A 12621-nucleotide genomic window follows, 5' to 3' on the forward strand; every position below is an offset into this window, starting at 1 on the left:
TACTTTCCTACTTTATGACGAGTAGAGAACACATAGAAACTATCAGCACCAGTCCAGTCTGCTGTTTGATTGTTGTTCATTTGTTTATGCACAGCTTTCCAAGCACTGCTGGCTATCAAATGTCACATCCACCTCCTCGTATCCATAAAACCTCAAGGATGGCTTCCTGTAGTTGGCTCAGATTACAGTATCACACTGGATAAAATGCACTGCAGCTGCGTTAAAAAAGGGGGGCTGGTGTTCAAACGACATTGTACACAAACAGTAAACAAGCTGTATTTTCCCACATAGACGTGTTCTTCCCTTACCCTGTTACACCTGTATAATTTAATAGAAATATTCAGTCATTACATCGTAATGTGCTTTACTTAAGAACATATTGTTGAGTACATTATGTGATGTCTTTATAAAATTGTATTGTTTTGTGTTTTAAAAGGTGCTATTGATAACAATCAGCCACTAGATGTCACATTCTCCCTCCCCCGTTCCATTGCATTTACTTCACAACAAGCCGTTGCCAGACACGTACCGTCAATCTCATTATATATTATTATATTATTATTATATTATATTATTATAATTTAATTATTAATTATTATTATTATTATTATTATTATTAATACAATTATTATTAATTTTAATTATAATTATTATATTATATTATAAAAAAAAATTCAGGAAAAGCTATACTTTTATTCGGCACCTTTCTAAAGGCTCTGTGGATGTGTTCTTTCTTTTTTTTATATATTCATCCAACATAAAAATGCTATCAATAAGACCTTTAAAAACAACTTTTTGAACGGTTTCTTCTCCCAGAGTTGTGCCTGAAGGAGTCACTCTGCATGGGAATGTCCAGTAAGCTGCTGCTGGACGCGACAGGAACTCAAGGATCAGAACTGGACTCCATCTACAGTCTCAATGACAGAGGTAGGCTCAGAAAGGGAATACATGTGGAACAGGAACTACAGGAGCGCTGTGCTCTTCGGGGAGTTGCACAGGAAGAAAAGCATTTGCATGAAAGATTTGAAATGGTAATGTTAAGGAAAACTCTTTGACCTAGAAGTGAACTGACAGGTAGGATCACTATAACTGATCAGTGTGGAGTTTTCATTTGAAACCCCCTCATCTCACCTTACAAATACACAAACCGTTTTTTCAGTTCAAACTATGGCTTCAGGAAGTCGGTCGGTTTTATGTGACCAGATCGCATTACTGGATTGTTCAAATATACTTTCCGAGCTGAGAGTGATGTGGGCCTGAGATTACAGACAGGAAACTAAACGGGTCCTGGGTGTTTCTCCCCATGTGACATGGTAAAAAACGTGGTACATGTCTTTTTTTCAATCTGGCGCCCCCGGGCTATTCTATGAATTTTTGATATTTGACTCACACGGAGACATTTTGAAGAGCTCTGACGTGCAGAGAATATGTAGTTCAGTCAAAAGAGCACCTTTTACTCTCCCACCACATCCTTCAGTCCTGTGTCTCCCTTAAACTGTGACTTTATCCTGCTTCCTATACTGCATCCGTAAACAAAAAAACATCCACTTCAGAATTATATTGCAGTTGTTGTATTTTTCTTAATATGGTATTATATTAATGGTGGTACTGTAGAAGTATTGAGATACTTTATTCCAGTAAACTCAGCAATACGAAAATTAAAACATACTGAATTATGAGTAAAAGTCATGAATAAAAAAAAATCGTATGTAAAAATACTAAAATATGAACATAATATACTTTAAGTTACTTCAAGGAACTTTTAACTGGTTGTGAAACAGTTAATACTGATGCCTCCATATGACCTACATAAGTAAACGAGACCATCAGCGAGAAGATTGTCTATCACTATAAGCACTATTAGCCTACATGTAGGATGTGACGGATTGGTCTTTGTGGTATTTGTCCCACCCATCCTCCATTGTGATTGGACGACCGGGTAAAAAGTGACGAGCACAGCGTTTTACCTAACGTTAAACATTTTTCTCGGCGACCATAAAGCGTTTGTAGCCTAGCGTAAATACGCGCCGCTGCCATTGCAAATAACTCAAAAGAGAAAAGAAGTGAACATAACGGTCGTGGCTGTTGCTTGCCATCCCCTCTGGTTGGCTTTTCAATAGCAGCGTATTGCAATATTGTGGTTATTGTGACAGCCCTAGTCCGATTGCCCACAAAAAACGCCGTAGAAGAGCATAGTGGCGGGCGTGAGCTAGCTAAAGCCAGCTAAAAATACTGAATTACAAGTAAAAGTCCTGAATTAAAAAAAATAAATCTTAGGTAAAGATACTGAAATATTAGCAAAATGTACTTTAAGTATCAAAAGTAAAAGTATAGAGTAACAAAAAATGGCAAGCATTTCATACTGTGAAGTATTTACTTTTGCATGTAATCCATTATTCAAAACATAGTGCTACTTTAATGTTAATGTAATGAGGATTTTGACCACATCGCCCAAATATTCCTGTACACAACTGGCCAAGATATTTTCTGAGTAGCTACAATGCAGTTTGATCAATCTAAAACTTAAGTGTAAACGTGTTCAATGTTCAGACAGGGATATGAATTAAGAGAAATCTGCCAATTCTATTACATTCCATGAAAAAACAACCAAAAGATTAGTAGGAGACATGAAAAATCCTTATCTCGCTCTTACTAATATACTTAATGCTATCAGCAACATTAGCGTCCTCCCAACCGACACATAATCAGCAACAGGTCCACAACCGGCTGAACACACAGAGTCAGCACTGCACCTGAAAAACAAGGAAATTACCAACTGAGATAGAACCATGAGAGGCAGGTTGAAGGTGTCACAAAAAAACAACAACTCTTGAACACACATCACATATAATCCTAACCCAACATCCACACACGAGGTCCGTCCACAGGCTTGAAATTGAAACGAAAACACACAAACTGAACTGTAATTCTTCACATTCCAGACCCCACCATCCAGTCTCCCAAAGGCCTCTGTTTGTTGCCCGAGAGCCAAAGTGATTTCCCATTCATGGCTGTGGTGTAATGCGCATACTGCTCACCAGGTGTCTCATTGAGAGCAGCAGCTCAGGATTTCAATGCATGAATTGTCCTCTGGGACACAACGCTGTGTTAGAAATTCATTGAACAGGATGAGAAAAAATGCCTTCTCTCTCTCTCTGACTCCTCGCTCTTTGTCTCTCCCACACCCAGTCTCTCTACATTTTCCATTTCGGGAAAACATTATGATGCAGTGATTTCTTTGCATTATAAAAGTGCATACACAACAATTCTAATGGAAATGGGGAAACAATCCATGCATGCAAATAATGTCTGAATGCAGGATGATATCGTGTTTTAATATTTGATCCACAAACTGGAGCACAAATATGACATATTGTAAGTGTAACACCTGCTAGATATACTGTATTTTAGATGTTGACCTGTAAGAACCTCTCTCTCTGTCTGTCTCAGTCCACAGTAGCTGCTCAGACTCCTCCTCTGTGGGCAGTCAGAAGGAGGGTGGATCTCCGGCGTCTGGGAGGGACCCCAGGAGAAGCTCCGGATCCACAACTTACTCCCAGGTGGGGTCACAGTTTTACCCGCAAAGTGGATGAAAACACTTTTATTTGCAGAAATGACTCAACACATCACCATGTTTAAATATAGATTTGAAATGTGAGGAATGTTAAGTGGAACAACATGCTGTTTCCCCCCCAAATATCTGGAATCTTTTCTGGAAACTTTCCCAAAAAGTTCCTGATGTGACTTCCTGATGGTTGATCGGGGTATAGTTTGCTGGTCAGACTGCTAATGAGTGCAGCATTCTTTCAAACCATGCGTGCACTGGCACTAGTTTCAGTTCAGTCAGCCAACTCACATAGAATGGATTATTATGTGAATGTAGAATATGGACAGCATTGATTTGTGGTACTCAAACACCAAACTCAGCACAGCCTGTGGGGAGTGATGATACTAACTTCTAGGGTTGGGGGGGAAAAACCGATACAGCACAGTATTGCGCGGCAATATTGTATCGGGCTGTCAATTGATTGAAATATTTAATCGTGATTAATCGCAATTTAATCAGACATTTTTTGATCTGTTCAAAATGTAACTTAAAGGAAGATTTTTCAAGTATTTAATACTCTTATCAACATGGGAGTGGGCAAATATGCTGCTTTATGCAAATGTATGTATATATTTATTATTGGTAATCAATTAACAACACAAAACAATGACACTTATTGTCCAGAAACCCTCACAGGTACTGCATTTAGCATTAAAAATATGCTCAAATCATAACATGGCAAACTGCAGCCCAACAGGCAACAACAGCTGTCAGTGTGTCAGTGTGCTGACTTGACTATGACTTGCCCCAAACTGCATGCGATTATCATAAAGTGGGCATGTCTGTAAAGGGGAGACTCGTGGGTACCCATAGAACCCATTTTCATTCACATATCTTGAGGTCAGAGGTCAAGGAACCACTTTGAAAATGGCCATGACAGTTTTTCGTCACCAAAATTTGTATAAAGCAAACATATTTGCCCACTCCTATGTTGATAAGAGTATTAAATACTTGACAAATCTCCCTTTATGGTACATTTTGAACAGATTAAAATGTGCGATTAATCGCGATTAACTATTTTAATCGCCTGACAGACCTACGTGTGGCACCTACCAAACGGCGATGTTTGACGAGTTGGGAGTGAGAACGGTTTTCCCACAGAATGTTTGTTTTCTTGTTTATTCCAAATGAGCTTTATTCTATTCTCTATTCTGTTGACAGTCAGGAAACAGAAAATGTTCCCATATACTCAGAACATTCCCCTGAGTGCTCTCAGTGTCATCTGTAACATCTCTCCCTATTCATTGTCTATGGAGTCACTCCACACTTTATACCCTATGACATCACAAGTTTGAGTTTAAGCACTAGGATTTGGGAGAGAATGAATTTTGAAAATAGGCGTAGTTCCCCTTTAAGTTAAATTGTATGCACAACAATTTGTGTTTCTGCATGTCCGTTTTTTTTATTACTTTGGTGTGAATGTGAAAAAAACAACGTGTGTTATTTGTAGGTTGTTTTATGACAGAACCAAACCAAACCCCCAAAACACTTAGCAGGGTGCGTCCCTGTGGGTTAGGGGTTGAAACGCCGACCATGAACCGCAACATCTCCGGTTCAAATCTATCCTCTCTCTCTCTTTCATCTCTCTACTACTGTACTGTCGTCTAATGAAGGTATACAAATGCAAAAAACAATTGAATCGTTTGCCTCCATTCGATAGTGGACAGGACAGAGGAATGGACGAGGAAATGAGGGTGAGAGAAAGCAGGGATGGCGTGAAAACAAAGGTTCCCGGAGACAGTTGCAATCAGAAATCGCTGAAATGTGTCATTTCCTAATCAGTAATTTGCCTGATCTTCATGCATGGTTCTTTTCTCTGGGGAGGGGTGAGTGCATTCAAAAGCCCATTTGGATTTTTACATTTTCTACAGCACTATCAATTTCTCTCTTTTCTCATGTATTATATATTATACATGAGAAAAGATGGAGACTTAAATGTCCCTCAGCTACTGTGGAATTGAAGCCATTTGAATTGCAACTTGTTTACGATTAGCGGTGGCGACAACTGCTGCAGGTTCATTGAGGCGATGTATATGAAAAGGTGTCTTTCAAACCACAAAAGCACATCTATATGTTAGTAACGTGAAGACAGTGAGGATGCATCATCTCAGCTGTGAGGAAGGAAATCTCCATGGTAGAGTTTAAATGAATTTGCTCTGTGTGCACACACACACACACACACAAACACACTCTCAATCTCCTTATCTAGCAAACAGAATATGACAGATTGGCAAACAGACTGCGCTGGGAACAGATTGACAGACAGACGGACACACGCGGCCCAAACAGATAGGGCAAACACACAGACAGCGATACGCACATATTCAACAACAGAGGGAGGATTGCCGCTTGTACGCGCACACACACACACACACACACACACACTTTAGTGCGCAGAATACAAAAAATGTGACTGTTTCTGTTTTTCTTTATTCCTCCTCAGAGTCAGTCTCCCTCTACAGCTGTGTAACTGTCATCTCAATAAGAGTAAGTTACTCTTTTTATTACATCTCTGTGTTGTTGCTCTCTTTATGTCACTGCATCCCTGCACTTTCTGATTCTACACCTTTTACTGGTTCTTTTTCTACTGAAAGAAATCACAAATGTATCCTGAAGAATACTTAAAAGGTGGGTCCATTATTTTAATGTTTTTTGAGGTTTTGATATCATTCTGTAGCTTCCCAGTGGTGTTCCTTATGTATCCAAATCCCAACATTCAAATTTTAATTGAAGTACGTATGTTTTAGTGTCAAAAAAGCCTCTCTAAAAACTTTTTCCCATGTGACCTGACGTAGGTTTCTCCATGATGACTTCTACATATACAATATATAGTCATCCTTATAGCGTATTACATACAGTAACTTAGATGGCGGTTGGTATGCTCCCAGTTTGGAGAAGCAGGCAGGACTAATGTCACGGAAGCTAAGCAACTACTGTGGACACCACGTTAGTTTGGATCCGGAAAGTCACACAATAACACAAACAAACTACCCAACCGATGCAGCGGTAGATCAGCAACTCACGTGTTCTGTGAGGTAAAATTACTGTTTTTGTGAATGGAGTCTGGTGGCTTTGAGGACAGCGATATAACAGCTTCAGTTCCCCGTTGGAAAGGGCTGTCTGACGGCGAGGTAAAGCGGTGAAAATACTCTCAATATAGCGTATGTATATATATTTTTTTTTAGGTGGCTAAAATACGTTTTTCTGCTGCTCCGGTACACAGCCGCTTTACCTCGCCGTCAGACAGACCTTTCCGACGGGGAAGTCTCTTCAAAGCCACCAGACTACATTCACAAAAGCAGCAATTTTACCCTCGCAGAACGTGGGCGTATACATACAACCCCACTTCAATAAAATCTGAACTAATCCTTTCAGTTATTACCAAACTTAGCACAGCTAACTTTGACTCAGCTAGTGCTAGCGTTCACATTATGTATAACCTTAATAATTAGCTTTGATTAGGGTCATTTGGTAACCTAAATGTCACTTTTGCAACAGCTGAGTGGGCATTTTTGATGACGAGGTAAAGCGGGGAAAATATTCTAAATATAGCGTACTCTTAAACTGAAATGGATTTTTTTAGGTGGCTAAAATAGGTCTTCCTGCTGCCGCTTTACCTCGCTGTCAGACAGCCCTTTCCGACGGGGAACTGAAGCTGTTATATTGCTCTCGTCAAAGCCACCAGACTCCATTCAAAAAACTGTAATTTTACCTCGCAGAACGTGGGAGTATACATACAACCCCACTTCAAAAAATTCAAACCAACCCTATCAGTTATTTCCAAACTTAGCACAGCTAACATTGACTCAGCTAGTGCTAGCGTTCACATTATTCATAACCTTACTGATTAACTTCGATTAGCGTACTTTGGGAACCTACGTCACTGCTTTTTGCCAACGGCTGAGTGGGCCTTTCTATTCGAAAAAAAACAAAACAGAAGTTAACGCAGATGGACCCGCCCTTTAAGATTCATGTTAAGAAAAACAAATTCAAATTTTAATGTAAAAATGTAAAATTTATTGTTTTTGTGTCTCTTCCTGTAACTTTTTTTACAATCAGAAACTGGACCCTGAACTTTTTTGAAGATTCAAACATCTCTATTTCACATCTGGGCGAGCCAAACTGGACTTCAGGGAGCAAGAAGAAGACACAAAGAGAGACCCTCAGACTCTTATTTGAACTTCTCCCACATTGCTTGCTCTCTTTCCCTTTCCCCCCCCTTCACCTCCTCAAAACAAATAAAAAAACGCCAGCAGATCAGCCGGAGCGGCGCTGAACTCGCTGCCTTCCCCTACGTTTTTAAAGCTCTGATACGAGCCCACCCGAAGAAAAGCTGCCTCCAAAAAGGATCAAAAACTGCCCTGTGTACACCATGACGAGCACCAGCAGGGCTCTCTCATAGCGCTCCGCCATTTTGGATCTGCCAGTCTCAGTTGCTGGCAGAGTCATTGACACCAAAGGCACTTCAGCCACACAGTGCGGCCATTGTCTGCCCCGCGGCTCCCCACTAGGCCAAACCACTTGGTCTGAACCACTGACTGCCTGGCTGGCTGACTGTACACATCCCATGCTCCAGCATCTGATAATAAACAGGAAGTAATATGCAAGGGCGTAAATCCACCGTAGGATTGCAGATTTAGAATGTATTATGTACTTTTCCATTTTCATAACGCTGAATGGAGTACTGTAGGCTCCCCCCCCCCTTTTGCCTGTGTAAAAATGTGTGGCATAGGCTAGGTGTGATTGCATCTATGTAAATGAGGCAGGGGTGGTGTGAGCACACACATACACACACACATTGTCCCTCAACACATGCAGTCATTCTTATTGTTATAAGACAGTGGAGCTCTATTCACACACTCACTGTGGCCATTTTAGAGCCTGGTACAATGGCTAAATCAACACCAGGAAAGGTTACATCTGATCGCATACAGCTTTGCCTCGATAATGAACGGGAAACGTCTTACAGTATCATATCCAGCTGTTTGTTTAAGCTAATGATGTGCTATTAACAGTGGCGAGGACTTAAGGGCGAAATAGTATTCTTTAAAGTATAACTTATGTTAGAAAAATGAGCTTCTTTGGTGCCTTATATTGTGTACTGATAAGCACTGATAATGAATTTAATGCTATATCTTTTGATATATAAGTTCCATATTCTATGTGCCAAAGGTATAAACTGGGTGTCTGTGCAATGTTGATTTATTTTATGTACACAGAGGTATTTAGTCTGAGCGTTCCTGATCTCCATGAAATGGAGAGAGGTGGATCTGTTCAATGTGCCATATTCTGGTTTTACTGGTTTTTGTGCTTGCGGCCAAAAGACTGTTCTTAAAGAGGTAATTTACTCAGACGTCTAGGTTGTTGCAACAAAGTGAAGCGAGTTTCAAGATCACAGTTTGAAGAATGATGTTTTCAAAGCCCGTTGTCTTTGTGCTGTCTGCTTTATCTTACATTTTAAAGGAATAGTATGTCTTTTCACTGTCTTGCCAGGAGATAGATGAGAAGATTGATAGAGAGATTGTGCTGGCGGTAGCTTAATACTAAGCGTAGACATGAGAGTCATCGTAAGGCCTTTACACACCGGGGCTTTTTTTCCCGTGCAATTATTTTGCACGCCAATATATTTTTTTGAACTTTTGTTTTCATGAATACTTTCACACAGAACATGAATATCATATGGCGAAACAAGAATTTTTCGACAATAAAGGCATCAACCAATCACGTTGTGCGGAACGGGTTGAGTTGCGCCTATATTTAGGCTCCGTAGTCCAAACCATGATGGCAAACTTTATTACTCCTTTCAACCTTGCCAAAGGCAGCGCAGACCAAATCCACTCCTTCCATTCTTACCTTTCACAATAAAAGTCCTAGAAATACAGTATCATATTTGCAGTATTTTGCATTTTCGTGACGTTTATCCATCACGCCGTCAGTGTGTAAAGGCTTTAACTCTTGCAAAGAAAGCAAATAAGTCCATTTCCCGAAATTGTTGAACTTTTCCTTTAAGATACCAAATCCCAAAACTAATGGAAAGTGCGATAAAAAATAACTTGCACCACGTGCAGAACACCAACTTAACCTTTTACTGCTCTGTCAGACTCACTAGTGGGTAAATTAATAGAAATACAGGTTACATTTCCTTGAGGATACATATCATGTTTTATGTTATGATGCAGCCAAAACAAAAGGAATCATATTTCATATGATGATTCAGATTTTCTGACCGCAAGCACAGCCGGTAAAACCAATCATCCTCCACTCACCGGTTTGATTGGATAGCACGTGTATCACTAAACGATATCACGCTCAAGGTACAATATGAAACCATCAGGTAGCGAAGGCCAGCAGCAGCAGGAGGTCAAGCTCGCGTCTGCAGACGGCGGCAGCAGCGGATTGTTGCCGTTATCAGATTAAGCACGTTTCATATCTGCATTCAAATTCAAAAATTGCAAATGGCTATTGAGCCGTTTCTGAATCAATATGTAATTTGTTGGCTTGGAGAAGGCCCGTACCACTTCATAGCCTTTAGCTGTTTGGTACATTGCGTTATATTGGAAACAATGTAATGAGCACCATCTTTCATTCTTACCGCAGTATAGATTGTCATATGCAGAATCCCTCACTTTTTGTACGCCGTGGCGAGGCAGTATTAATGTATAGAAACTTTTCTCTCGCTCATTTTTTTCTATGATACACTCTGATGTTTACATTTTTTGGAAGGAATGTTGGAAATGCATGTTATGCTTACTTGATAATTGTACTGTTTTTTTTTATTTTTTACTTTTCTGTGTTGAATTAAAACTGGATGCAAGTTCATAACGTCTCAGAGGGGATTTAAGAGGAGGAGGGCGAACCTTGCAGCCAGGGACGCTGGAAGCCAGTCAGAGTTGGGGATGCTGAGAGAAAGTCAGTCTATATAAAGACGTCATACTAAATGATTGAGTGACATTCATGGTTTTTGCTTTAATTTGAATGGCCAGGATCAGTTAGGTTTAATAGTTATTAACATTTTACTCTCACTGTCGGATCCCCACTGGGTATTCAGAGGGCTTAAGTGCTGTTTTTTTTCTCGTATAGGGAGAAAATATTAAGGTTTTTGACTTAAAACTATGATATTTTACATGATTTTGGACCATTATTATTATTTTTTATCTTAACAACCAATGTGTTTATAATTAAATTGAGAGCATTAAAATTGTTTATCTAGCCTCTTAATGTTGCTAATTTTACTCTCAAGGAGCACCAGATTGAAGCATTTAACTTTAAAATGTAGCTAACCAAGGGGTAGGGTGAATATTCCTGTATTTTTTCATATTGCAATATATATAGCAGAAAAATTACATTTTTTTCCAACATCTCGGTGCTCGGTTTATTTTAATATGAAAGTGCTAAAATCGATGAAAATATTTGTTTTTACGCAGCGCAAAGACACGCTGCAATGGCAGGGAAAACCCTGATTTCAAACAATCTTGAACATTAACCTACTGTATGTCGAAGCAGCCACAGCAACTACACGGTCAACAACACGGAGCTAATGCATGAGACCTGTAGGGATGACCCAGGTTACTATAGTTTATAATAAAGCAGGAGAGGGACAATACAGCCATTTCATACAGAAGAGGAGTGAGGATTTACCTACGCGCATTCAGATTCATATGAGACAGCATGAAAATATATATATTTTTAATTTCCATTGCAGTTAAAGCTTCAGTAGGCAACACGTTTTTGGCATCATTGGGCAAAAATTCCATAATAACCTTTCAGCATTTTGTAATTCAAGTGTTCTGAGAGAAAACTAGGCTTCTGCACCTCCTCATGGCTCTGTTTTCAGACTTTGAAAAATCAGCTGGTGGGCAGTGCTTGGTATTTCCTCAGAAGATCTCAACATGGCTGCCAGGTCACAAACTTTCTCGTTTTACAGCTAAACAGTACACAATAACATGTTTCTGAAATAGGCATTACAGTAACTCGGAAGTGACTCGGGGCTCTCATAGACGGAAGCTGGACGGCAGACTTCAGCTTGGCTCTGATTGGTTGTTTTCCTCCGGTCTGTGAAATCTTGGAGATGCCAATAGGAGCACCGGAGGACACCGGAGGACACCAGAGGACACCGGAGGACACCGGAGGACACCGGAGGACACCGGAGGAACATGTTTTTTTTCTTCAGATTACCTGTCTCATGCATTACTGTCAGGATGTAGTGACCGTTTTATAAAAAATAACTTTTTTTGAATCATGTTTGCTCCATTTCTACCCACAGCAGCTTTAAACAACAGGCCTACAGAAAAAAAAAAACAGCAGCACCTTCAGCACCTCCACTTCCCACGCCGACGCTTGTAGCAGGTCTAACCTTAAAAAATGAGGCCTGTAACCTCTCGGGCCTTAAACCGGCTGTAATGAGTGGGGGTCTCTTCTGCGGAAGCCAGCTGTGCCGCTGCTTCTTCCACCGGGCCTCACGAAAAAACCCCGAATGATTAGATAACTACAGTGCAGCGCCATATCAAATAGTTCCAGGGATCAAATTCTCTAAAGAGAGGGAGGGCGGTTTGAGAGTGTGTGTGTCCATCTGTGCATGTGAGGGACATAGAGAGAGGAATGAGAGATAAAGGGTGGGTAAAGAGGAGGAGGAGGGGAGGACAGGAAGGGAGGGAGAAAGGGAGCGACAGAGGAGAAGGACAGGAGACAGTAGGTGGGAATGATGGGAAATGAGCGAGGGCGAAGGGGCAGACAGACAGAGAGGCACAGTCAAGGGGAGAGCAGGAGCACGAGGGGGAAAAGAGAGGAAGAATAGAGAGGGGGGCTTATAGAAAGAGGGAGACACAAAGTAGAGTTAGAACTTTTTTTTTTTTCCTCCTAATGGAGAGAAGGGCCGAGAGAGCTGCAGGATGGATGAAGGAGAGAGAGCGAGCGGGGTAAAAGGGGGGATGTTGACAAAGCAGCGAGACTGTGGCGAACAAAGAGAACGTGAAGAGAATGAGTCGGGGGAAACATCAAAGGGATTTTTCAGGCCC

The 12621-nt window shown here is 40.6% G+C and overlaps 1 protein-coding gene across 1 annotated transcript in view; it reads left to right on the forward strand.

Moving 5' to 3' along the window:
• Positions 1–10425, forward strand: part of arhgef40 (Rho guanine nucleotide exchange factor (GEF) 40) — a 51098-nt gene extending 40673 nt beyond the window's left edge. Inside the window, exons 24-27 of the mRNA XM_074623078.1 lie at positions 817–927; positions 3451–3560; positions 6051–6094; positions 7667–10425. Coding sequence (XP_074479179.1) covers positions 817–927; positions 3451–3560; positions 6051–6077 — 248 coding nt within the window. The 3' untranslated portion in view covers positions 6078–6094; positions 7667–10425. The remainder of the gene's footprint in view (positions 1–816; positions 928–3450; positions 3561–6050; positions 6095–7666) is intronic.
• The last annotated feature ends 2196 nt before the right edge of the window (positions 10426–12621 follow it).

This window comes from Sebastes fasciatus, chromosome 22 (genome assembly GCF_043250625.1).
Source record: "Sebastes fasciatus isolate fSebFas1 chromosome 22, fSebFas1.pri, whole genome shotgun sequence".
NCBI classification, from domain to species: Eukaryota; Metazoa; Chordata; class Actinopteri; order Perciformes; family Sebastidae; genus Sebastes; species Sebastes fasciatus.